This window comes from Panthera leo, chromosome B2 (assembly GCF_018350215.1).
Source record: "Panthera leo isolate Ple1 chromosome B2, P.leo_Ple1_pat1.1, whole genome shotgun sequence".
Taxonomy (NCBI): domain Eukaryota; kingdom Metazoa; phylum Chordata; class Mammalia; order Carnivora; family Felidae; genus Panthera; species Panthera leo.
The window spans coordinates 218,378-245,858 of record NC_056683.1 but is presented as its reverse complement, the minus strand read 5'-3'; the positions used below and the strand labels follow the sequence as shown (position 1 = coordinate 245,858).

At 50.9% G+C, this 27,481-nt stretch overlaps 1 protein-coding gene across 1 annotated transcript; it reads left to right on the top strand.

Annotated features, from left to right (window-relative positions):
- The first annotated feature begins 18,348 nt into the window (after window positions 1–18,348).
- Window positions 18,349–27,471, top strand: MOG (myelin oligodendrocyte glycoprotein). Its single transcript, XM_042937489.1, has 8 exons — window positions 18,349–18,623; window positions 19,691–20,038; window positions 24,163–24,276; window positions 25,162–25,182; window positions 25,398–25,418; window positions 26,704–26,820; window positions 27,027–27,047; window positions 27,325–27,471. The coding sequence occupies exons 1-8, from the start codon at window positions 18,539–18,541 to the stop codon at window positions 27,336–27,338; spliced, it is 741 nt and encodes a 246-aa protein (XP_042793423.1). The 5' UTR covers window positions 18,349–18,538; the 3' UTR covers window positions 27,339–27,471.
- The last annotated feature ends 10 nt before the right edge of the window (window positions 27,472–27,481 follow it).

Sequence of the window (27,481 nt, the reverse complement as noted above, 5' to 3'; positions counted from 1 at the left end):
CACTGGCCACACCTGTCCACACAAGCACACGCGGACGCAGGTGCTGAGGCAGTGACTCACCTACCTCCAGCATGTTGCCATCGATGAAGTGATTTAAGGAAATGTTGGACAACTCTTGGTACCAAAGTGAACCTTCCCTAGATTTACACAGAACTGTAATTGTATTCCTAGAAAGTTCATTGTATATTAATACCATTTTTTAAACACTATTAATTTCCAGGCTCAGATAATTAAACACAGGTTTTCACCTACATGAATGTCCTAGGGGACATTTGGGAATCTGGATGAGGGACAATTTATTGTGCCCGCTATGTTTGGAAGAATATCTTATTCCCCTGCCCTGCTCATAACTGCCAACAATGGCCCCTCATCACTGTAAGCACAAAAGAAAACACCACAGATTGTTTTTTGATGTTCTCTAGGGAGTGTTTGAGACCCTTTGAGCTAGAAGTTGGGCAGAAGGGAGGAAGAGAGTGGGGCAGGATTTCTAACCACTCAAAGCAATAGACACCCTCCTCAGTGTGGCCTGATGTCCTCTCAGCAGGGTGGAACCAAAAAATGTGGGTGTCGACTGAAATAAAGTTACTGACCCCAGGACAACATGTGGATGAGGAATTTCCTAGACTGCTTTGAAAAGAAGAGTTTCCTGTCTGCCTGGTCTGAAGGCTACTTCAGCTGTCTGGCCAGCAGAGCACCCTCTCTCTGTGCTTCTGTGTGGTCCTGGCAAAGCTGATGCCCAGGAGGACACCCCTCCCAGACCGAGCATGGCCTCTCTGGAGGGGTGAATCTGCATAGGCACCCTCTCAGGAGCCCCCAAAGGAGTTCTCAAAGCCCTCATCTAAACCTTCACTCTGGCAGCTTCTCTCTGGCTTCCCTGAAGTCCTGACCCCTTTGCTGGTCTGAGTTGAGGGGGACAGAAGGGTGGAGTGCCCCCCTGGAAAAGAGCAGTCTGTGATTCGGTGAAATTGAACATTATTTTGGTGTTATTTATCGCCACGCTGCTGGTGCTAAATCAGAAAAGGAAACACCTTTAATGTCCATATCACAGAGTATTGGTTTAGTACATCGGAATGTATTCATTCCATGTTTAAAACAGCAGTCAATGATATTGGGAAAATATGAGAATTTGAGGCAGGGAGACAGAATACAAAATTTGTACAGTTGTGGTATATATGTGTTTAAAAGCTGGAAGAAAATACATCAAGGGGCACCTGGCTGGCTCAGTCAGAAAAGCAAGTGACTCTTGATCTTGGGGTCATGAGTTTGAGATCCACGTTGGGTGTAGAGGTGACTTAAATAAATAAAACTTAAAAAAATGTATCAAAATGTTAGCAGTAATTGCCTCTGGGGCCATGAATAATTGGGCACCTTTTTTTCTTGACGTTTGTTATTAAATTTTAGTTCCAATGTTTTACAAGTGTTACCTTTACAATCCTTTTTTAAGCTTTCTTTTTAACTGCCCTCAGGACTCTGAAACTGCTCACCTTTTTCCACCAGCACCAGCAACTGCATCCTCCGGTGTCACTGCCCAGATTCGCCAGGACACTCACCAAAGTCCACCCCCCACCAGTACCCAACGCCCATCCACTCCTCTTCCTTCCACAAGAACCAAACTCCTCTCCTCCAGGGAGGACACACTCAATCCCGTCCCCTCTGCTTTGCGCCCTTGCTGACATGTCCTCCTTTTACAGTTTCTGACCATCTCTGACTCCTGAGAACGGGGCCAGTCTTCCTGTTCATGTTATTTCTCATGCTCCCAGCTCCTTTCCTGTCTTCCGCCTCAACTTCTGCCTGGCATGGAGAGCATAGAGCCCAGAACTTAACACCCCACACACCCCTCAAACATATTAGCCCAAGTAACCCAATTCACTCATGGTCTGCTGGGCGCTACGTGCCCTCAGTGGGCATCTAACTTAATTCTCACCCAGCCATGCAAAGTAGGTATAACGTCCTTCTTTTGGAGCCCAGTAAGCTGCAATTTGAGGACAGTAAGTACGAATCAGAGGTCACCGGCTATGCAGTTGACAGAGCCAATAGTGGAAACACTTAGTGCGGTTCCAAATTCTTTCCAGTGTCAGGAGATTTGGTTTCAAGGCCCTCCTCTTAGCCAACGTCCACAGCAGGGCGTTCCTTATCAGAGGTCACGCAGCATCTCAGTTTGCCATCCGAATTAGCAGCGGGTGGCGGGTATGCAGGGGGGGTGTTCATGTCCACCTGCCCCTCCTCTTGCGTTGGGGTGAAAGTCCGGGCCTCAGGGAAGCCCTTCTGTCCTACGCAGCTCTTGTGATTTAGAAAAGCGTATGGGGCAAAGGCTTAAAATTCAAACATTTACATTGCCAGGCTTCACCCTGGTGTTTCAGTGACGGCTTGAACCTTCCTCCATACTCCGCACCGACCGCCAAGTCTTTCTTGTTGGACCCTTCCCATCGTGTTCCATTTCCATGTCCTCCCTCCTCCTCTAATGGGACAGTCTCACAGAGCTGTGGGGCCTGGAGAGGGCAGGGGCGGGGGTAACCATTCTTTAACACATCTCCACTGCTCCCCACACAGTTCTCTCTCACTGTATGTTCTTGACACTGCTGGCCTTGGTGCTTTTGAGCCAGGAGAAGGAAACAGGAAAATTATAAGGTCATTTCTATTATGTCTTTACAGGCACATCCAGGTGAATGGAGCGTGGAGCTCAAAAAATTTCAGTGAAATAAAAAAGGGCCACACACCTCTCCACCCCTGCTTCCCACAAGGTGCTCTGGGTCAGGGGCAGCTGTCTCCCAGGTGCTCTGAGCCAACAGCCAGATTACAAAGCTGACAGTGGGGTGCCTGGGGAACTCAGTCGGTTAAGCATCTGGTTTCGGCTCAGATCATGATCTCACAGTTCAGAGGTCACGATTTCCTGGTTGGTGGGTTCTAGACCCGCGTCAGGCTCTGTGCTGACAGATCAGAGCCTGGAGCCTGCTTTGGATTCTGTGTCTCCCTCTCTCTCTGCGCCCTGCCCCCCAAATAAATAAACATTTTAAAAAGTTTTTTTAAAAAGCTGACACTGCCCATTGCTTCTGTAAATAATTCCTTCGTAAGGGAGCCCTTCTGTAATAAGCAGATGAACACGAGGTGCTAAAATGCTACATTAGCCTAAACAACAAACAGGAAAATAATTAGCTTGTCTGTCCCTCCTTCTACAGGGTATATGTGGTCAGGTTAACAGATGTAGAAAAGATTCAGTTCTCACAGACACATTTAGTGAGTATTTCTACTCCTGGAACAAGAGACTCAGATTTTCAAGGATTTCAACGCAAACATGTTTACTAAACTGTGTTTAGTTAAATATATGTAATTGAGTATATACCAGATATGAATATACATAAATTCATAGCAATCCAAAAAGCATATGTATCATAATGCATGTATGCTTTTGGGCATTTGGTTGGTGGGGTGTGTGTTTGTTCATTTCGCTGCAAAATATTTCTCTCCCATTATGTCCAGTTCAGGATCCGATAATGACTGTTCATTTATCCAGAGAACACTAGCACAATACTGAATAATACTAAGAGAAGAAGACACATCTCCACGGTTTTCTATTAGAAGCTACAGAACGTGGAGGACTCTGTTATTTGACACGTGTTGCAGGTGTAACATCCATAATAAAGTACAATCTTGTTTCTGCAGTAAAATACATGACTATTAACATTAGGTGCAGTAAATAAAGACCATAAATAGCTTCACATCTGGTCTTGCCACCAAATGAGTTAGAAACAATTTTTTTTCTTATTTTTGGAGCACTGTGGATTTTAGAAGTACAGAAAAGGATGTGTGGAGGTGAGTGCACAAACATGAAAAAATATTTACAAATAGATGTTTTACGAGTCAAATGAACAAATCTGAGGCAACAGACTAGGATTCTATTCATGGAAATCCCATAAAAACACGAGTTTTATTGAAGTATTATTGAAAGTTTTATTGAAAAACACAAGTGTTGTTGAAGGCGTGAGCTGCACTGAACAGCATAAAGTAACTGAATAAACCAAAGAGGTAAAAGAGGTAAAAGATCTGTACACTGAAAACTACAGAAAGCTTATGAAAGACATTGAAGACGACACCGAGAAATGGAAAAACATCCCGCGCTCCTGGGTTGGGAGAACAAATATTGTTGAAATGTAGATACTACCCAAAGCAATCTACACATTCAGTGCAATCCCAGTCAAAATAACACCAGCTTTCTCCACAGAGCTAGAACAAACAATCCTAAAGTTTGTATGGAACCAGAAAAGACCCTGAATAGCCAAAGGAATCCTGAAAAAGAAAACCAAAGCAGGAGGCATCACAATCCCAGTCTTCAAGCTGTATTACAAAGCTGTAATCATCAAGACAGTAAGGTACTGGCACAAAAACAGACACTCAGATCGATGGAACAGAATCGAGAACCCAGAAATGGACCCACAAATGTATGGCCAACTAATCTTTGACAAAGCAGGAAAGAATATCCAATGGAATAAAGACAGTCTCTTCAGCAAGTGGTGCTGGGAAAACTGGACAGCGACATGCAGAAGAATGAACCTGGACCACTTTCTTACACCATACACAAAAATTAACTCAAAGTGGATGAAAGACCTAACTGTGAGACAGGAAACCATTAAAACCCTAGAGGAGAAAACAGGCAACAACCTTTTTGGCCTCGGCCACAGCAACTTCTTACTCAACTTGTCTCCAAAGGCAAGGGAAATAAAAGCAAAAATGAACTATTGGGACCTCATCAAGATAAAAAATCTTCTGTTCTGCAAAGAAAACAATCAATAAAACTAAAAGGCAACCAATGGAATGGGAGAAGATATTTGCAAATGACATATCAGATAAAGAGTTAGTAGCCAAAATCTATAAAGAGCTTCTCAAACTCAACACCCAAAAAACAAATAATCCAGGGAAGAAATGAGCAAAAGACATGAACAGACACTTCTCCAAAGAAGACATCCAGATGGCTCACAGATACATGAAAAGATGTTCAACATCGCTCATCATCAGGGAAATACTAATTAAAACCACAATGAGATACCACCCCACACCAGTCAGAATGGCTAGCTAACATTAACAACTCAGGCAATGACAGATGTTGGCGAGGATGTGGAGAAAGAGGAACCCTCTTGCACTGCTGGTGGGAATGCAAACTGGTGCAGCTGCTCTGGAAAACAGTGTGTAGGTTCCTCAAAAAATTAAAAGTAGAACTACCCTATGACCCAGCAATTGCACTACTAGGTATTTATCCAAAGGATACAGGAGTGCTGATTCGAAGGGACACATGCATCCCAATGTTCACAGCAGCACTATCAACAATAGCCAAAGTATGGAAAGAGCCGAAATGTCCATCGATGGATGAATGGATAAAGAAGATGTGGTTTATATATATACAATGGAATATTACTCTGCCATCAAAAAGAATGAAATCTTGCCATTTGCAACAACGTGAATGGAACTAGAATATGTTAGGCTAAGTGAAATAAGTCTGTCACAGAAAGACAAATATATGATTTCACTTATATGTGGAATTTAAGAAACACAACAGATGAACATAGGGGAATGAAAGGAAAAATAAGATATTAAGATAAAACCAGGGAGGGAGGCAAACCATAAGAGACTCTTAAATACAAAGAACAGGGTTGTTGGAGGGGAGGCGGATGTAGGAATGGGCTGGATGGGTGATGGGTACTCAGGAGGGTACTTGTGATGAGCACTGGATGTCATATGTAAGTGATGAATCAGTAAATTCTACTCCTGAAACCAATATATCACTGTATGTTAATTAGCTTGGATTTAAATTAAAAAAAAAAAAAAAAAAAAAAAAAAAGCAAGTATAACCCTGTTACAGTGGGTGGGATGGGGCTGCCCCATCCAGGGACCAAAATGGACAATTCAATCTGAGCAGAAAGGGAAGTCTGGAACAGATGTGAAGCTGGTTCTGCTATCATATCAGAGTCTGAAGGCCGACATGACTCAGACACACCTTTGGATGCTTCAGTGTTTATTACGCTTCGATCAGAGCAGAAACACACTACCTTAGTGGTGCATAACCTACAAGCAGTTCACATTACCTCCCTTAATCCTTCCAGCTGTCCCTGTGTGGTGTGCTATTATTTTGATCCATTTTCAGAAGAGAAAACTACATCTCAGAAAGGTGGCTGAGCCAGCCCCAGGTCACCCAGCCAATTCCAGCACAGCTGGGGCTGCAGCCTAGATCCCTGGACCTCCTCCTTGTCACTCATGGTGCTACAGCCACACTGGCCTGATTGCATTCTTGAACTGGTCCAGATACTCTCCGCCCAGGAAGCAAGCAGCCCGGACATGCCCTCTTTGGCCTGCACACCCCATGCCACCTTCACCTCTTTAAACTTAAACATCATCTGCAGAGAAGCCTCCCCTGAATTGCCCAGACTGACCTAGGCCCCGCCCCACCCTGCAGGTGCTCTCCCAGCTCACGACCTTCGCCATGCAAAACACTCATCTCAGCGGCCACTTTTTTAAAAATTATGGAGCCATTTATTTAATGATACGCCTTCCTGAGCAGCCCTCAAGTTCCACAGGAGTCGGGACCCTGAGCGTCGTGCTCATTTTCTCCCCCCACAGGAGCTGCACAGCACCTGCTGCCTGGTTTGAAGCTCAAGGGAAGATCAATCAACAAAACATCTGACTCAAACCTCAGCTGTCACCCCACTCACTTCGTGGAATTATGTCACCACTTCTCAAGCCTGATCTCTACTGTTTGTCAAAGATCTCCTAGGCATTGGTGAAGTGAGATACTTTCTTCCAGGGGACACATCCTCCACACATTTAAATCCTACCACTACGAGCCTGCGGCAGCTCTACAGGGTCGATGTCTGGTGCATGCACGAGTTCTTGTCCACGGGGCAGCACTAGCGGTGGTTAGTGGGCCACATCGGGCTGTCAGCACAGTGAGATGTCACCAGCAAGATTGTCCTGCTGCTCTTAAGACAGTGTCTTTCCTAAGACCAGCCTCCCTGGTCTTACCCCCAAGATCCTGCTATGAAACAGGGGCAAAGGTGGAGAATTTCCAGCTGTGTCTAGAGGAAACTTTTACTCTGTCTGGACAATCATAAGTAGGATGTGGGAAGAGACAAGACAAAGAAAGAAAGAAAGAAAGAAAGAAAGAAAGAAAGAAAGAAAGAAAGAAAGAGGAAGGAAGGAAGGCTAAGAGCCGATGGGCCCCAAAAAAAGGGTTGGTGGCCCTATTGTCGCTGATTGTTGTCAAGCAGCCAGCACTAAACAGTTATGAGACTCAAACAAGGTCAAGAGCTCTGGAAGCCTGAAGCATTGCCAAGTATTAGTACTTAAAATTGTATTATGGGAGGGGGCACCTGGGGGGCTCAGTCGGTTGGGTGTCCGACTTCGACTCAGGTCATGATCTCATGGTTCATGGGTTCGAGTCCCACGTGAGGCTCTGCGCTGACAGCTCGGAGCCTGCCTGGTGCCTGTTTCAGATTCTGTGTCTCCCTCTCTCTCTGCCCCTCCCCTGCTCATGCTCTGTCTCTCTCTCAAAAATAAACATTAAAATAAGAAATTTAAAAAATTGTATTACGGGAGAGAAGTGGGTTTGAGAATGATTCTCTTACAGAATGAGAATGGGTTTGTGTATCATGTGATAAAGGTAGGAGGCACTCGCGAACGTTGTGTCCTTGGTTTAGAAACAGAAACATGGAGTTTTTCTGCTTTCCCAGCCCACAGCGGGTCCTTTCTTGCCACCCTCCACTAGGAACTTTCTGGAAAGCCCCAGGTGTGGGCAGTGGTAAGTTCAGAGGCACTGCCTCCTCTCACGGCAGAGGCTGCAGACTACACTGCAGTCGGTCCTGAACCCACCAGGAAGTGCCTGTCTGTGCTTCACCTTCCTCACTCTTGAAACGGGGATAATAACATACTCTCCTGGAGTTGTAGGGATTAACTGAGATAATCACACGTGTGCAAGTTTCTAGCTCATGAATGGGTGACTCCCTTTACACCCCTAAATCCCCCTCGGACACGTCTCAGCCCAGCCCCCTGACCGTGGATGCCAGGCCTCACGATGGACAGGATGGGCTTCTTATGTATTCTTCCGGAGATAGACTATGGCTGTGTAAACAAATAAGTTTCCCCTTTACGACACAATAGTAGCATACTATAGTTGAGGGGGTATTCCGTATCGATACTCAGGGGGCTCCCCCTTGCCTCATTATACCTAAATAATATTCCACTGGCTGGCTGGCTCAGAGATAATTTATGCAGTCCACTTTTGATAGACCCTGACATGTTTATAGCCTTCTGCAATTACAAACAATACTGCATTGAATAACTTTGTTGTACATGTATCATTTCCCACATGTGGGAGTCTCTCTGTGGAATCACTTCCTATGCAGTAAAACTGGGTGAATTGTGTATGCATTCACCAATTGTGTATGGCATTACCAAAGTAAATCCAAATGGAACTCTTGGGGCACCCAGCTGGCTCAGTGAGAGGAGCACGAGACTGTTGATATTGGGGTTGTGAGTTTGAGCCCTATGTTGCGTGTAGAGATTACTTACAAATAAATAAACTTAAGGGATGCCTGCTGGCTCAGTCAGTTAAGCATCTGACTCTTGCTTTCAGCTCAGGTAATGATCTCATGGTTAGTGAGATCAAACCCAGCCATCGGGCTCTGCACTGACAGCACAGAACCTGCTTGGGATTCTCTCTCTCTCTCTCTCTCTCTCTCTCTCTCTCTCTCTCTCCCCCCCCCCTCTTCTCCCCTCACTCTCTCTCTCCCTCTAAAATAAAAAAAAACATTTTTTAACTTAAAAAGGGGTGCCTGAGTGGCTCAGTCGGTTAAGTTCCCAACTCTTGATTTTGGCTCGGGCCATGATTTCACTGTTGGTGGGATTGAGCCCTGCGCTGGACTCTGCACCGACAGTGTGGAGCCTGCTTGGGATTCTGTCTCCTCTCTCTCTGCCCCTCTCCTGCTCATGCATGTCTTCTCTTTTTCTCTCAAAATAAATATATAAACTTTAAAAATATATATATTTTTAAAGTATAAAATAAATATATAAACTTTAACAAAATAAAAATAAATAAACTTAAAAATATATAAATATATATATATTTATTTATCAAGGGGGAAGTCTTGGCTGACAAAGAGAACATTGTCAAGAGGTCTGCTCGGAAAGATGAAAACAAAGGATTCAGAATGCTTTTCCTACAGATGTGCTGACATTGCTGGCAAGTGGCCCATAAGAAAGTCCTATTATTGGTCGATATCTCCCATAGCTACCATTGAAACTATTACAGGTACATAAAGGAAACTTGGTTGGCTGAAGTTTTGTTTGTTTTTCACAAGAAGACAAGCTGTCAGCCTTCATAATCTTTGCAGTCTGGTAAGGTAGTTTTAAAGCTGGAATCCAGGAAGATGGAAAAATAAATCCATGCTTTCATTTTATTATGTAAAAAGCAAAACAGGGGCGCCTGGGTGGCTCAGTCGGTTAAGCGGCCAACTTCAGCTCAGGCCATGATCTTGCGGTCCGTGAGTTCGAGCCCCGCGTCAGGCTCTGGGCTGATGGCTCAGAGCCTGGAGCCTGTTTCAGATTCTGTGTCTCCCTCTCTCCGACCCTCCCCCGTTCATTGTCTGTCTCTCTCTGTCTCAAAAATCAATAAACATTAAAAAAAAATTTAAAAAGCAAAACAGATACATATATTCTCTTTTTTAATTTTTTTAATGTTTATTTTTGAGACAGAGAGACATAGTGCGAGTGGAGAGGGGCAGAGAGAGAGGGAGACACAGAATCTGAAGCCGGCTCCAGGCTCCGAGCTGTCGGCACAGAGCCAGACATGGGGCTTAAACTAGCGAACCATGAGATCATGACCTGAGCTGAAGTCGGTCGCTTAACCGACTGAGCCACCCAGGCGCCCCCAGCTACAGCTACTCTTATGGCCACTAACTAAAATATCAAGTCTCCTTAGTAGTGGAGCAAAGGTGGAGTTATTCAGATGCTGAAGCACATGGTGCTGACTAGTAGAGGAAGTTACAATTTAAAATGTTTGGTTAATAACACAAATGAAATGAATTCTGCATAAATTTAGCTTTGTTGCTAGAAACCTCTCCAAACAGCTTTCAGGTCGGGACAAATAATGAAAAGGTATAGAAACCAACACAAAAACTATACAAACGGTAGAGAAAAGGTGGAGGACCGGTAGGTCATGGTTCCCAGTACAGCACCTGAGTGTCCCCACGCAGCAGTGTCTGGAAAAGGACACTGGTCCGTAGCCTGCGGCCCAGGCCTCCAGGTCTGGCCGGCCTTGGGCTCCTCACGACTCCTGTGGCCTCGGGTTCATCATCTCAACACAGGTATTTGATCCACTTACGTCGTGTGTTACTGTGAGGGACAAATACTATCATGGAAAATGTTCTGAGGTTAAAAACTCCACATGGGGGCGCCTGGGTGGCTCAGTCGGTTAAGCGGCCGACTTCGGCTCAGGTCACGATCTCGCGGTCCGTGAGTTCGAGCCCCGCATCGGGCCCCTGTGCTGACAGCTCAGAGCCCGGAGCCTGTTTCAGATTCTGTGTCTCCCTCTCTCTGACCCTCCACCGTTCATGCTCTGTCTCTCTCTGTCTCAAAAATAAATAAACGTTAAAAAAAAAATTAAAAAAAAACTCCACATGAACGTAAGTTAGTATTTCCTGCACTGATTGGCATCCGATATCCGTGTCACACACGATCAGGTCCTTAAACTGAGTTCACCGATGGAGCACTGTCTCAGTAAGTACAAACCGTGTGCAGCTTTGGCGAATGCCTGGGTGCTCCCAGCTCCGGCTCCTCCCCGCGGACTTCTGGCCGAGTCCCCCGCCAGAGCAGTAATTCCGCGCGACCACCAGATGGCGCTCGTTACCAGACGAGCCTGAGGTCCCTTCAGAAATTGAGCATTTTCCCTAAGGAGCTTTTGTTCAGGTTTGCTCATTTTGTTGTTTGTTTGTTTGTTTGTTTGTTTGTTTGTTTAGGTTTCTTCATTTTGTAACTGAAAAAACAATCATTATTATAAAGACCATGTGGTGACTGTGAAAATATACCAAACAGTGTAAGAAACAACAAGGAAATCTCCCGTCTCTGGGAAGGCTCGTAAGCGGTGTCCTTCCCTGGTTTGAATGCAATAGTGTGTAGCCCCGCTGGCTGCTTGAAATCACCCCAAAAGTACAACCAGACCAACACAAAGCCACTGTGCCCACGTCTACCCGCCCCAGACACCCACGCATCTACATCCGGCTCCCTGCTCACCAAGTTTAAGGCCATAACCCCTTCGTCGCTTGCTGGCTTCTTGCTGAGGCCTCATCCTTCCAGAGGGAATAGCATTACTAGACTGGCTGAGCCGGCTGGACTTCAGGGTGTTAGCAGGTCAGTAACTGAATCAACAGTTTCAACAAGCATATGAAACATCTTGCAGGCAAATATATTAACATATAGTTTGCACACATACACACAATGTTTTTTTCTGGGATAAAACTGTAACGACGTTTGCCTCCTTTATCCAGCGACTTAGCAATAGCAACTACTCCCCGTGCGGCCAAGAACCAACAGCAAAGGGGAGCCAAAACCCTGCTTGGTCATAAGGTTCATTCAACAAAAGGACACAGTTTAATTCAATTTGATTTGGCTCAAGGTTTTATTTTTTTAAATGTTTAGTTATTTATTTTGAGAAAGAAAGAGCACGAGCTAGGAGAGGGAGAGAGAGAGGGAGCAGACTTCACACTGTCAGAGCAGAGCCCTATGTGGGGCTCGAGCTCACGAACCGTGACGTCACGACCCGAGCCGAAATCGAGAGTTGGATGCTTAACTGACTGAGCCACCCAGGTGCCCCTTAGCTCAAGTTTTTAAAGTCCGGACCCCAGTTTTCTCATTCGGCACTCAGAGGGTCCCTGAGCGCCCCAGCCTGGGCACTGTGGGTGCAGAAGCACCAGTGACCTCTGGCACGTACACACTGTCACTGGTGGGGAAAACCAATGTGTCCCCTTCCGGGAGCAGGAGGGAAGATGGCGCTGAAGCAGCACTCATTTCCTGGACCTGAGGGTCTTGGAAGCTGTGCAAATGGCCAGTGAACAGGGAGCAGGGAGGGGAGGAGACCCTGGTTCAGTGACCTACGGTGTGCCTGGCCCCTGAAAGGCAGCAAATCCATTTCCTCCCCCTCACGATTGCTACCTCCAGGCCCGCAGACACCTGAAGCCCCTCATCCGCACACAAAGCCTTTAATCCAGAATTCAAGATCCAAAGTCAACAACAGTAACATCTGAGTTAACACACTGGTATGATCTAGATCAAGTACAAGGGTAAATATTGAGCTGGTGGGGCTACAGTGCGGGAAGTGTGCCCACAGCCTGAGAGGGAGGAGAACACAGGCGCTGGGGGCCCAGGCTGGCGTCCACTTTGTCATTCATTCTTCCCACACGCTCCCTCTACTGCGAAGCCTGCACTTGCACCTGGGAGGGAGCAGGGAAAACACGAGAAACCTGCCCTCCCGGCCCAACTTCCCCGGCACAGGCCCTGCACAGCGATGCTGCTGTGGTCCTAACGGCGCCAGACACAGGCCAAGCACCTCACGGCCCTGTGTCATTTACTCCTCACGGCAGGCCATGAGGTGGGCGGGATAATCCCCAGTCACGGGTAAAGACACTGGGGCTGGACTTTGCACCTGACCGCTCAGATGCGAGCTTCCGCCCATCTTCCTCCAGGTGAAGACGCTGGAAGGGGACCCCGTGGGCAGAGCCCCACCCCCCACCCCCCACCCCCGAATGCCAACTGCCCCTCCACTCAGGTTCCTCTGCTGGGAAAGCCTGTGATGGCCAGGCAGCGAGGTGACGGGCAGAACGACAGGTGCCCCGTTCCAGACGCCCAACAGCGCGTTTGCCCAGCGTCGGGGAGGCACGTGGGGACCAGCGGGCCCTGGGCATCTGGGTGCGGCCGGGCCGGTGCACAACCTGCAGGCCCGACCGCAACGGGGAGACCAGCGCGCCGCTGCACCTGCGCCGGGCCCCGCCTCCTCTGCCCCGCCCCCAGAGACCCGGCAACCAATTGTTGTGGCGGCTTCGTGACGTCCCTGTTGCCCTGCAAACCGGGGGGCGCGTCCGGGCCTTCCCCTGCGGATCCTGCAGGGATGAGGGAGAAAAGGGAGGGGCCAGGGGAGCTGAAAGAAGCCAAGGGGGGGGGGGGGGCGACATCGGTACAAACGGTGCGTACATTCTTGCAGGACCACAGGTTACCTGGGCTTGGCCGTCCGGCGGCGGGAAGGACGGGGAGCTGGCCCCAGCGCCCCGGGGCAGAGAAGATTCCTCGTGGTCCTGAGCCGCAGTCCGCCTTCGAGGCCTTGCACCGGCTGTGCTGCCCCGCGAGGACGCACGACACGGCTCCGTGCCGCCTGCACAGACCGCGCACGACCGTTTGGTCAAACCCGAGCTGCATGCGTGCCCGCCGCACCCAAGTGCCTCCCCCGATTGGTAACAAGCTGGACGCCTTTCTGCACGAAAGAGGGAAACATTGCTGCGTTCCAGGATGGTAGCGGGGAAGACACAGACGTGGGAAAACGATGTGGATGGTTACAACGTAACCCCCTGGCAGAGGACTGCTGTCCGCGTCTTCCTCCGCCTTTTCAGCACTCAGGTGAACACACCTGGCCGCACCACAGCGCGCGTGCGCACAGGTTCCCGGCGCGCGCTCCCGGATGAGCTGTGCCGGGGCCAGTGCTCTCCTGCCCCCAGCCTGCCTCTGACACACCTGGTTACATGGGCCCAAGTGAGACCTGGGTCTGTCAGTCACCGAGTCTCCGGGGACCCTGCAGACCAACTTCAACACAAATACCATGGAAGCTGGGCCACAAGGGTGGGAAAAAAAATGTCAAATTCCTCTTGGTATTTACAGCACTAGAGGGTCGCAGAAGGACGGTCGCCGCAGGGTGAACACAGCGCCGTTCACAGGGAGGTGCACGTAACTCCCAGCGCTCCTGCGTGGACGTGGTCATGCCCCCACTGACGACGGAGAAGCTGAGACACAGTGGGTACCCTGGGACAACAGAGACACTGCGTGCAATTTCCCAGTGTTTATTAAAATGGCAAACGCACAGGCTCCACTCGTGCGGAAGGCACTGAGGTCCGTGAGCACATGGCCAGGACGCTCACACCACCCCGTGCTTAGCAGGAGACCCCTCCGGCTCCTCCTGCTCTGTGTCATCACCTTGAAGTTCCTAACAGTCTTATCTCTCAATCTGTGTTTTGTAAGTGAAGTCCGAGGAGACTGCGCTGGGGGCCCGGAGCCCAGGCTCCAGGTTGTTCTTGCCCTTCAGTTGTCCCCGCATCCGCAGGAGAGCCTCCCAGGCCCCCAGGAGACACCCTCTGTGCTGCGCGTTCCCAGGAGGGGCCGGGCAAAGAGGAAAGGAAGGGTCAGGCAGGCACACCCGTCAGGGCAAGTCTGAGGTGGGGCCTCAGGACGCGTGAAGGGCTGCCCTCAGCCCCTAAGTATCTGTTCCCTGAAAGAATGTGATGTTAAATAACAAAAACAAAAACATGCCACCAAGACGCATCAAGGGTGAACCCACACAACAAAGGAGAGTCCTTCCCTGGTGTTTGGACAAGGTGCCTCAGAGTTCCACTTTGTGTGGGGACCCTCACATGACGTCGCTGGCCCTGGCAGACCAATATCCAAATTATACGTCAGAGCACAATGAAAACGGAGTCGCGATACTCACTGACTTGTGCTCCCAGGTGACATATGACCAGAATATAGCCTCAGGGTGATTGGAATGTGACATACACGAAAGCAAGAGCCTTGTCTGTCTTGCTGAAACTTGTATTATGACACCCTAATATGAAGCGTGACACAGAGGGTTTTTTCTATGAAATATTTGTTCGTTTATATTAATTGAATACATTTTACTGTAACCCAATAAAATAGACACTTAAAAAGCTGAAATAACCTAAATGTTCTGGGAAAGGTGAGTTTGATACATCCATGCAATTGAATACTTGTAGCTGTAGGGCATGAGTTTGTTCTTCAGGCACTTGTATGGAAAGATCTCTGAGATAAATTGTTACCATTCATGGAGCACCTGGCTGCCCTAGTTGGTAGAGCATGGGACTCTTGATCTTGGGGTAGTGAGTTCAAGCCCCATGTTGGGCATGTGGGGAAGGGGAACAAGGTGGTTCTGGATGGCTGGGGGCGGGGAGAGGTTTTCGAGGTATGTTATTTTGTACCTTTGGATTTTGAAACAAACGCTTATGAAAAACCAAATAAACAAGAATTAATACTTGGAAGACCCGAGAGAGCTCGGGTATGTATTAATGTGGCATTACACATTGCTCAGCAAACACAAGGAGCAGAGCAGTGCATCTAGGGTCCTTCGTGTAGGATACATGTTTACATACTTTACACGTGGTCCGGAGGACTTTACAGCGCACGGCGTTCCTAGACATCCACGTATCGAGTGCTGCGTGTTTCGCCTGCAGACAGCAGCTTGCTTCACACACACAGATGCTGTATTTAGGGTGTGTTCCTGCACACGTGACCGTGGACCCGGCCTGTTAGCAAACATGGGGAGAGGTGCAGATTGAATGGAAATACTGCGGAGAGATGCACACAAAAACAACCCGAGGATGCCTGTGAGGTCACATAATGTGTGCTGCGCAAACTCAGGGAAGGTGACAGTTAAGTGCTGAGAGGAATGCCCGGCTCTGACCAACACAGGGCGGCTTCACCTCACGGGCCTGATGCCCCCACACCCACACTTCTGCAAATGGCGACACTACTGGCCTCCTTTCTGCCGGTGGCCCCTCCCCTTGTTGAGGTCACCTCTGCCCCAAGACCCCGTCGTCCACGGGATAGCTGCCCAGCTCCAGGACCTCAGGTAGTCGAGGGCTCGCAGGTGAGTGAGGTGACGTGACTGGCTTTGGGATAGAAAACCCGGCTCGGGGGCGCCTGGGTGGCTCAGTCGGTTAAGCGTCCGACTTCGGCTCAGGTCATGATCTCACGGTCCATGGGTTCAAGCCCCGCGTCGGGCTCTGTGCTGACAGCTCAGAGCCTGGAGCCTGTTTCAGATTCTGTGTCTCCCTCTCTCTCTGACCCTCCCCCGTTCATGCTCTGTCTCTCTCTGTCTCACAAATAAATAAACATTAAAAAAAAAAAAAAAAGAAAGAAAGAAAACCCGGCTCGACGCCAGCCCGAGGTGCGTGACCCTGAGCACCTCACTTAACTTGGGTGCTTCCATTTCCTCATCTGTGAAGACAAGTGATAATAATCTAACATTGTGTTACTGTTGTAAGGGTCGGATGCATTAACACATGGAAACCACTCAGGGCACCACCACATGGAGGCATTCGGTAAGGGTTTTGTGGTGTTTGCTGTTAGTTCTCCAAAGGGCTTCGATGGCCCAGCTTCTCTGCTCTCCAGACCCTGCAGCCCACCTGATCTCCCGCCCAGCTTTGACAGCGGGTGATTTCAGGCACCCCGCGACCCCAAGCCCCGCCCTGGGAATGAGCTTGGGCTCAGCTCTCCCTCCTGGATGTGCAGGAGGCAGAGCATTGTTGCAGGATACTTTGGTTTCAGAAAGGGAGAACCCCGCTGAGGAGGCAGTGGGGCAAGCACAGAGGCTGCTCTTCCCATCTGACTCACCCCTGCAACCCTGGACTCTCACGCCCCCCCCCCCCCAGCCCCAGAGCAGCCCAATCCAGCCGCCTTGCAGTGGGAAGGGACCCAGCCTCCCCCACCCCCTACCAGTCTGTTCTCCCAGCTCCTGGGGCTCACCTCCCACAAAACCAGAAAGCAGTGCTGCCCAATATAACTTTTTAAAAAAAAATTTTTAACGTTTATTTATTTTTGACACAGAGAGAGACAGAGCATGAACAGGGGAGGGGCAGAGAGAGAGGGAGACACAGAATCGGAAGCAGGCTCCAGGCTCTGAGCCATCAGCCCAGAGCCCGACTTGGGGCTCGAACTCACGGACCGCGAGATCGTGACCTGAGCTGAAGTCGGATGCTCAACCGACGGAGCCATCCAGGCGCCCCCAATATAACTTTTTGTGATGATGGAAATTGTCCCTATTTGTGCTGTCCGATGTGTTAGCCACTAGCTGCATGTGTGAAACAAGGCTAGTGAATCAGGGAATTGAATTTTAAATTTTATTCCATTTTAATTCGAATGACCACTTGTGGCTAGTGATTACTGTATTGGACAGCATGGCTTTGAACTGTCCCTCCTGACCTTTTTTTCTTATTTGGTGAGCCAGCCTTGCTTCAAGATTGGCAAATATGTTTTTCAAATTTGGTGACTGATGTGGAAATGTTGGGGTGAGGAGTGAACAGTCCAGAAAGAAAAAAAGAAGATGGTTTCATAAAAGCACGAGGACAGGACCCGTAGGCGGTTGGGGGGTTGTGAGGAGTGACAGGTTACATACCCTCAGGTTGGGAGGGGGTCAGGGACAGCGTGAGTCTGTAAGGAATTTGGGAGCAAGGTTCCCAGGGCCTTGAGGGGCTAGCTGCTGTTAGGTCACTGACTACAGTGGAGCGAAACCTGGGTCCTGAGACCCTCCCGCTGTGTATCAGCGGCCATAAGCCTGGAGGATGATTGCAGGCATATACCTTGGGGGGGGGGGGAGGTGGAGGTAAAGGAGGTTCCCAAAGGAATTTTATATGTCAAAGTGGATGTTGGCTGATGTCCAGCTAAGGCTGCCTTTTGCCTCCAGCAAAGTAGGAACGTGGGGGCCGCTGAGCTTGCAGAGGAAGGTGGCTGTTTCAAGTACTTGTCTGTCGCTGGGCTGCAATTGTAAGGAAGTTGAATTTTTTTCCTCTTGTTTTTGTTCTCCAATCAGTGATGATACTAGTTTCACCCTTCAGTGAGCAGCTGCTTCTGAGGGTAAGGAGAAAGGTGTATTTCCATTCAACGTCTCCCCTTTCCCCAGTGGCACAGAGGCCATCAGAGCATGATGCCAAGCCTGGGGGACGGGTCCTGGGCGGCTACGCTGACTGCCGGCCACCGACCTCCACGAACTTCCTTCTTCCACATTGGCCTCTCTGAGCTCAGGCCGCCTTCATGGCGCTCGTTCATGACCTTCTAAAACATATTCTCTGGGAATGGGTCGGGCACACACCTGAGAGTGAGGCAGGAGCTTGGGTTTGTGTCGGAGAGAGGAGCTGAGAGGGCAGGGAGAGAGGCCTGGCCGTGACCTCATGAGACAGCAGAAATGTCCTTCCTTTTCCAAAAGCCAGTGATAACCCTCTGCCCCTGCTGGCCAGGAAGAGGGGGCTTGCAGGAGCCTCACTGGGCCGCGGACAGGCGTCTGTGGCGGGAGGGGCAGGCGGAGGCCCAGTACCAGGCAGCCTCTGCTCCGCGGCTCGGAGGGGGTGGGGAAGGCTGACCCTGGCGTCCCCCGGTCAGTAGCCCTTTTGTGTAAGTGCCTGGCAGGGGCGACTCCGGGGCTGCTCCCGGCCGCCCGGGTCCTCCCCTCGGGCTCTGTCAGAGGAAGGGGACGCCACTCTGCAGGGGCTCTCTGTCCCCAGTCACAGTGCAGATGGCAAGCGCATGGAGCTCCCCTCCACCCAGCCTTCCCTCCCTCCTCCTCCTCCTCCTCCTCCGGCTGTCCTGCAGCTACGCAGGTAAGAGTTCTCTTTATTTCTGGGGAGATCCAGGGAGACCAACAGCAGAACGTCTGCTTTCCCGGGGCTCACCTCCTTCAGTCATCCTCACGTTGTCCAGCGCGGCCGTGCTGACCCGGCCCCCTCCCTGCAAAGCCTCGCTGGCCGGCTGCAGCTTCAGAAGAGACCCCAGACCCCACAGCACGGCCTTCACTCGGGCCTTCCTTGACCTCTTTCTGACCCAACTTTCCAGCTGGGGTCTCTTGCCGACCGAACGGGCAGACACTGGTAACAGCTGCTGGATTGCTGTCCAGGCACGATGAGGTGTATCGCACAGTAGTTCCTGTCCCCTGAGAAATCTTTGCCAGTGTCCAGAGGCATGATGTTGTCGTGCTCGAGAACCCTCCTGCACACATTTGCGCGCTGGCCGGGGTTTACAGCGGAGCCCGGCTGTCCTGTGCTGGCAGAAATAGAGAAACAGAAGATAGACGCGTGACCTCAGGGAGCGGCCAACAGGGAGGCCCAGTCCTGCTCTCCCTGGCCAAGTCCTTGCGTGTGTCGTGTGTCGTGTGTCGTGTGTCAGCTGGGAGGCTGGCTGACACCTTCCAAGGGGAGAGGTGTGGGAGCGTGGGCTGAGGCACAGACTGGAGGGAGGCCGTGGAACCAGCTCCGGGCACAGGGTGTGGACAAGGACGCAGGACCGAGAGGCAGTGCGGGGGCGGGGGGGGTGGGGGGAGGCAAACCCTCCAGGGGAGAGTGGGGACGGCTTGGTTTGGTTCAAACAGGGGGCTCCCCACCGCCCTCCTGAGAGGGAAACCGCAAGGTGCTGGGCCACTGCCCGCGACGGGACCCACAGGCCAGGCTCGAGAGTCCACGATGCCCATGCCGGCAGGAGGGTGACCACACGCCAGAACGTCCCTCCCGGCCGGGGCCCCTCATGGCTGCTCTGTAGGTCGCGGCTCCCTGCTTTCAGAATCCCACGTAAAAGCCGGCGTCTCCCCTCAGTGCTCAGAGGGGCCCCCCGAGACTGGCCCGTGCGTCACGGTTCCCTCTGACACCCACTCTCTTCTCTTGGGTGTCTTGGACAGGACAGTTCAGGGTCATAGGACCCGGCCACCCCATCCGGGCTCTGGTGGGGGATGAAGCAGAGCTGCCGTGCCGCATGCACCCGGGGAAGAACGCCACGGGCATGGAGGTGGGGTGGTACCGGCCCCCCTTCTCCAGGGTGGTCCATCTCTACCGCAACGGCCGGGATCAGGACGCCGAGCAGGCCCCCGAGTACCGGGGGCGGACGGAGCTGCTGAAGGACAACATGGGCGAGGGCAAGGTGACCCTCAGGATCCGGAAGGTCAGGTTCTCAGATGAAGGAGGCTTCACCTGCTTCTTCCGGGACCATTCCTACCAGGAGGAGGCCGCGATGGAGCTCAAAGTGGAGGGTGAGTGGTGCTCCGACCGCCGGGGCGGGGACTCCAGTCCTCCTCCCAGCTGACATGAGATCCCCCAACCAAGCACCTCAGTCCCGGGACAGGCATCACGTGCCTGGGAGGCTCAGTCGGATATGCGTCCGACTCTTGACTTGGGCTCAAGTCACGATCTCACGGTTTGTGAGTTCAAGCCCCAAGTCCGGCTCTCCGCTGACAGCACGGAGCCTGCTTGGGAGTCTCTCTCTCTCTCTCTCTCTCTCTCTCTCTCTCTCTCTTTCTGTTCCTCCCCCTCTCACTCTGTCTCTGTGTCTCTCAAAATAATAACTGAATAAACCTGAAAGAAAGGAAAAGAAAATACTGTTTCAGGACCACGCGGCTGGCTTTGAGGCCATTACGTACGTACATTGCTTGAATGATACAAGCAAGCTACGATATGTAGGAAACAAACGCAGGACCTCATGGTTTGAGTGTAGATGTAGATACAGATGTATTGCAGTAAGATATGAGAGAAAACCCATAAGAAAGTTCAGGGAATGTGGTTCACTTTGGGGGATGAGGGGAGAGGAGGGAGAACACAGTGAGATGCAAGCAAAGGGGAGACCATAATTTTCCATGTGATCATATTTATGCACCCGAATAAAAGAGCTTCTAGTATGTGGGTATGTAGAGAGAAAATTTAAGGAGTTTTTTTAAGTTTATTTATTTATTTTGAGAGAGACAGAGACAGCACAAGTTGGCGAGGGGCAGAGAGAAAGAGAGAGAATCCCAAGCAGGATCCGTGCTGTCAGCACAGAGCCCAACCTGGGGTTTCATCCCGCAAACTGTGAGTTCACCACCTGAGCCAAAATCATGAGTTGGATGCTTTACCAACCAAACCACTCAGGCACCCCTAAAGAAAAGTCTTTTAAAGGCCCTTTTGAAAACTTTTTTTAATGTTTATTTTTGAGAGGGACAGAAACAGAGTGTGAGCAGGGGAGGGGCACAGAGAGAGGGAGACACAGAGTCTGAAGCAGGCTCCAGGCTCCCAGCTGTCAGCACAGAGCCCGACGCAGAGCTTGAACTCACAAACCATGAGATCGTGACCTGAGCCGAAGTCAGACGTTTAACCAACTGAGCCACCCAGGCGCCCCTAAAGAAAAGTTTTTTACATAAAGAAAACCCAAAATAAAAAACCTGAGAAATAGAGGCAGCAAAATCCAAAATAATTCATTTCTGATTATTTCGTGCCACCAAATGGGATTGTGAATAATCTGGAAGCTGGTCCGAGTGTTTGGAATGTTTTCCTGCATTTGTTATAAACAAAGGCGTCATTCCTAACGAGTCAAAATGACCAAACCCCAGTAGAATGAATCCCTCAGTGGATGTGTTTGTGGTGTTTCCTCAGACAAGGAACATCACTGAAAACCCCATGCTTGGCAAACGTGGTCCAGGTGGATAAGCAAACGAAGTGAGCGCGACTCCAGGAAGTGACGGCCGTGCCTTGAGCACGACCCCTCCTCAGAGCCTCCTCTCCCCTGTTTGTATGACGGGTGACTCGGCATTTATTCTCTGGCGTTATCACAGGCTGGTGAAGACGTGGACAGGGTGAGGCAGAGAGAGAGGGGGCTTTCCTGTTGAAGAACAAAAATGTTTCAAGGGCCCGCGCTTCAGGCCCTTCCCCTCCTCCCCACCGGCTCTTCAGACAATCGTTTACTTTTGTGTGCTGTGCCGGGACCAGGAGGTGGCATTGTATGCATGATAACAAAGCACTGTTTCTGGAGAAGAGGCAGGGATGTGAAGATGGCTTTGTGAGCCACAGATTGTTGTGCACACAGCTGGTCTACTGGGGGGGTTGTACCTGCAGGGAAGGGGAGTCTGCTGCCTTCCATCCTTCCCCCTCTTGTCTGCCTCCCCCACAGGAAAGGAAGGATGAAAACAAGAGAGAGAATGGGGGTGAGAAAGGAAGGAAGGGAGGGAGGGAGAGAGAAAGAAAGAAAGAAGAGAAAGAAAGAAAGAAAGAAAGAAAAGAAAAGAAAGAAAGAGAGAGAAGGGGGTGAGAAAGGAAGGAATGGAGGGAGAAAGAAAGAAGAAAGAAGAGAAAGAAAGGGAAGGAAGAGAAAGAAAGAGAGAAAGACAGACAGAAAGAAAAGAAAGAAAGAAGAGAAAGAAAGGGAAGAGAAAGAAGAAAAGAAAGAGAGAGAAGGGGATGAGAAAGGAAGGGAGGGAGAAAGAAAGAAGAAAGAAGAGAAAGAAAGGGAAGGAAGAGAAAGAAAGAGAAAAAGACAGACAGGAAAGAAAGAAAGAAAGAAAGAAAGAAAGAAAGAAAGAAAGAAAGAAAAAAGAAGGGAAAGGAGAGAAACCAAAACCGCCTCGGGGGAGAAAGTTTTCCTTTGATCCTCTCATTCCAGCCCCCTCTCCCAGCCCAGAGTCCACAGGCCTCGGAGTCTAAAAAAAGACTGATTTACAAGTAAATGCGGGCCGCCTGCCTCGCCTGGGGAGCCACGAATCTGAGAACCTAGGACTGAAAGGAAACCCCCTCCTTCTCCAGCCTTTTATCTCTCTTTCCAGCTTTATTTTTTTCTTGTCATTTTTGGTGGTTTTACTACTTGTCTCTGACCCTGTCTTTGAACTCTCCAGTGTTGAAAGTCGGGGGCACACGAAGCAGACAAATACTGCAGTGACCGCACCACCTTTCGGCAAGAATCGGCCGGCTTCCCACGACCCCACTCAGCCCCGCTCCCCAGGCGGATCCTAGGCGGTTCCTAGGTGGCATTATCAGCCCGTGGCTAAGGGCTCGGGAATGTAGGAGAATGGAGTAGGGGAGCAGCACGTGATGTGCCTCGGGTCGTGAGCCCCACGTGCAGGTGGAGTTCACCTGGGGAAAACTATCACTCGAATGAAAGATAAATCAATACTCTGATCATATCTTCTAAAACTAACAAAAATTCCTTAATATCATCAGTACCCACTCTGTGCTCGGATTCCCCCCACTGCCTCACAAACATATTTTCATGTTGCTTAGTTTGAGTCCGACCCCAACGGATGCACCGCTCGCCTGTGTCCTGTGGGGTCTCCCACACCGTTCATCACGTGGTCTGCCTGCACTTCTTGTGAACCAGGGAAGTTCACTCCGATTCCGGTTCAATTTTTCAGGCATTCATAGAGTCCTTACTGCTTCACTTCACAAAGGCTGGTGTCACTCCCTTTCTTCTGTCTGTGGTTCTAACCCTGTGGGAAGGGACAGAGGTGGGCAAAGCACGAGCTGCTAACTAAATCACTGCAGCTGGCTGCTGGTGAGAACTTTGAGAGACGGACTGGTACTTCCTTCTGGTCAGCGTAGCAATACGCGCCAGCCTAACCTGCAGCTCCAAGGGTTTTGTTCCTAAGAAGCCTCCTGGACCAGCTGCCTGCAGTGACTTAGCCCCTACCTTTTTTTTTTTTTTTTAATTTTTTTTTTTTAACGTTTATTTATTTTTGAGACAGAGAGAGACAGAGCATGAACAGGGGAGGGGCAGAGAGAGAGGGAGACACAGAATCTGAAACAGGCTCCAGGCTCTGAGCTGTCAGCACAGAGCCCGACGCGGGGCTCGAACTCACGGACCGCGAGATCGTGACCTGGCTGAAGTCGGACGCTTAACCGACTGCGCCACCCAGGCGCCCCTTAGCCCCTACCTTTGACAGCAGGGTCTTTATCTGGCCCCCCAGAGGGGGTCGCAAGGAGAAAAGGGCTGGACCCCAGCCGGGCACACTGAGATCAGTCCGGCCCAAAGGGTCCCAAGGATCAAGATCCCAGGAAGGAAATGGTAGGTGGGAGCCAGAGGCCGGCCCTCCTACGGTCCTACCACATCCCTACTCATAAACCCTGTGGATGCTACTTTCTCAAACACTCCACAAGACGGGTTCTTAACCTTTCTCTATGTCACCCCCGCGGCCTCGAGGCCCGGCCCCGAGTCTTAGCTCGTTCTCAGAACTCTGCGACTGGCCTAGGGAACAGCCCTGCCAATCAGCAGCCCTTCCTGGAAGAAACCTGCCTTTCCTTTGAGGCCAAGCTCAGCTCTGCCATCTTCCTTGACCCCGGGAGACGCTTGTTCCTGGCCCGCTGGACGCACGCAGGCGCTGTGCTGGTGTTGGGCGTGCAGCCTGGTTCTGCCTTTCAGATCCCTTCTACTGGATCAACCCCGGGGTGCTGGTCCTGATGGCTGTCCTCCCCGTGCTCCTCCTGCAGATCTCGCTGGGCCTCGTCTACCTCTGCCTGCAGCACAGACTGAGAGGTACAGGCTGCACGGTGGGCTGTTGGGACCCTTCCCTGAACCCAGCTGGCCTCTAGAGCTTGGTTGACGGATGTGTGGTTTTGAGTGAGTTCTGGGTTCAAAACTCCACGATGACAAGTTTTACGTCTTGCCCGGTGCTTTCGTTTGTGTAACAGGACCTTGCATTTCCTTCTGAGGTAGGCCCGATGTAGGACGGCCCATTTTACAGAGGACGCACTGAGGCCCGGACAGGTTCGGTATTTACTGAGGCTGACCGCCTTGTAGGGGGCAGAGCTGGCCTCACCCGAACCACACCGGGAGACTGAGCTGCAGGGTTGGACGGGTCTGTGTCTGGAGGAGGGTTAGTAAGGACCCGCCACGTACTAGGTGCTCAAAACACTTCCTCCTCCTTCTCCGTCCCACACTGTCCCAGAAGTCCCTTTGTGCCCCGAGGGCCCGTGCAGCCAACACACAGGACCCTGTCCCCCATCCCACCCCTGGGGAGGGCACGCTGGCAGCAGCAATGAAGGGGTTCTCTGTCCCCTTGAATTCGCCTGGGTACCCGGTGACCTCCATTCACGTGGCAGAGCAGGACCAGCCCGGGGTGGAAGCCGCCGTCCACCCCAGGGGATATTGTGATGCAAAGCATCCAGTTGGGACCCCGCCTCTAAGTACCAGTCCTCCTGAAGGTTTTCTTCCTCCCGTCCCCATTCAGACAGGAAGTGGCTTTAGATTTACAAAGTGACAGCCCTGAGGGGCCAAGGGGCCTCGGAACAGAGAACCTTCCTTCCGGGGGAGGGTCGACAGTGAAGCCAGGGCCCCCCCCCCTCCCCGGCTGCCAGGGGCGAAAGGGGCCCCGTCCAATGCCAGCGCCGGCACTAAAAATGCTGCCTTTCTCTGTTTTAGGAAAACTTTGGGCAGAGATAGGTGAGTTTCAGTCTCGCTCCATCTGCCACCCCTCCCTCTGGTTTTGGCCATTTTCTCTGATACCCTCCCGGTGCCCCCTTCACACGGAAAGGCTGTGGCATTTAAATTGCGCCAACTTGGCTTCCCCAACCTGCTGTCAGCCGGGGTGGAGGCAGTCCCTCCCTGTGTCACTAGAAACGGTTTTAAGTAACACAGGCTCATGTGTTCCCTTTCAGAGAATCTCCACCGGACTTTCGGTAAGTGCTGGGGCCCCGATTCCCCGGGTCACCTGGGTGCTAAGAGGCCTGGCTCCTGGCCAGCCTCCTGTCCGCCCTCTGCCTCTCCTTCTCTCTCTGCGTAAGTCACATCTGTCTGCATGTAGGATTGGTGCTGACAGCAAATTCTTCTGTTCCGTTTCTGTCCCAAACGTGCTAATAGCCTTCCGTGCTAACCCGTTCTGTAGGAATCGCAGGGACTTTCTGCACATCACTTCCCTTTTCAGACATTACAGAGGGGAGGTAAGCCGATCTTTCGTACCTACACTTGAGGTCTAGTCGGGGAGGCGACAGAATTGACTGGAGAACAAGGTACTTATGTGTCACCGCCTGAGCTCACATGGTGGAAATGAGCTTTCCAGAGCACAGAACAAGCAACCGTACCTGACGGCTTCGGGAGACAGAAGCCACCAAGGCCTGACAGAACGCTGGCCCCTCAAGAACAGTCTCTGTCCTTCCTGTCCACTGCAGGCTGCCCAGGGCCTCGGGAGAGCGCCCGCAACAGAAGGGCCCAAACAGTAGTTGTGTGGACGTTGCAGAAATTGGAAGATGCCACAAGCAAAGCACAGGGCCCTGCTCTGAGCAGCCTTCCCGGCCGCGAGCGGGCAATCCCAGCATACAGGGCATCGCATCAGCGTGCAGGCCACACACACACACGTGCACACACAGACACGCCTTTGCAACCCAAACAGGGAGGACCAAGATCTTTGTTTTGTAGGATTCATGCAGATTCTGTCCTGTGAATCTCCTCAGCATTCTGGCAAAGTCTAATGGACCCTTTTCCAGAAAAATGTTTTTAAACGTACACATAAACCATAACACAGAGGACTGCAAAGAGAACCACTGAATTGAAATACAGATATCAAAATATAAACACATTTGCATTTAGTAACATGTGATCTGTAATATAGTAACGAGTGTTTCTTTAAATAACAAAAATGCTTTAAATAAGAATGTAGCAGCAGGTCTAATAAGTTACAATTTCAAAACATTGACAAACATTTTGAGAATTCAGCAACAACCCCAATAGGAATGAAAGTCATCTGTGGTTTCCACCGGCGATAAAGGCACAGGTACTGCTGATGACATACTGCTTTTCTCCCCCAAGTTCACAAATGCTCTGAGCTCTCTGCAGACCCCTGTGGGTTCCTGGAGCCCAGGTTGAGAATGCCGACAATGAAAGGAGTGCGACAATGAAAGGAGTGCGGGTGGGTGGGGCTCAAGGGACACACAGCCGTTAATCCCATTTGTTCTGTGACCCACCCAGACCCGCACTTCCTGAGGGTGCCCTGCTGGAAGATCACCCTGTTCACGCTGGTGCCGGTGCTCGGACCCCTCCTTGCCCTGGTCATCTGCTACAACTGGCTGCATCGGAGACTGGCAGGTGCACAGGGCCACAAGGGTGACCAGAGCAATGGGGCACCAGGTCATCCCCGAACAGGGAAATGGTGGGACCAGGGCTTAAGATGCAGGGAACCGGATTTTGTCCCCCCTGTGTCCCCAAGGCCAACCCCAGGCTCCTCAGGGACTATGTGGGGAGGGGGCCCGTCATCTTCCACCGGTCACCCATTTCTCTCTCTCTTTTTTCAGGGCAATTTCTTGAAGAGCTAAGTAAGTTTTCTTCCTTTCTTCCTTTTGTAAGCTGAGAACCAAAGGCCAGGAAGGCAGAAAAAGGAAGTGGGGGCAGCTGAGCGACCCCAAGGGGGAGGAAGGGGCCTCTCCCACGCACTGCCCAATTCCCACACTGTCCAGCAGCCACCTGGCACCTCACCTCCAAGACCAACCATGGAGGAGAGAGGCTTCGCCAGGGCTTTCCCTGTCCTCGGGTTTAATGGGTTGGTGATCGTAACCACTGACAGATTTTCGAGTCACTGTCTCCTCTTTCCAGGAAACCCCTTCTGAGCTGGACTGGCCCATGGACCGGCCCTCAGGATGAGGATCCCCCATGTTGAACACTCATTGGCCTCCTCGCTGCAGGGACTTTCCAATCTGCGTTTCCAGGAATGCTTGGAGTTGCCAATGGGATTGTGTTTCCTTCTGTCGTG

Coding starts and splice junctions, on each gene's coding strand:
- MOG (XM_042937489.1), top strand. CDS start 18,539: ATGGCAAGCGCATGGAGCTCCCCTCCACCCAGCCTTCCCTCCCTCCTC. Junction 24,277..25,161: donor CCTGCAGCACAGACTGAGAG/GTACAGGCTGCA, acceptor TCTCTGTTTTAG/GAAAACTTTGGGCAGAGATA. Junction 25,419..26,703: donor GAATCTCCACCGGACTTTCG/GTAAGTGCTGGG, acceptor TGACCCACCCAG/ACCCGCACTTCCTGAGGGTG.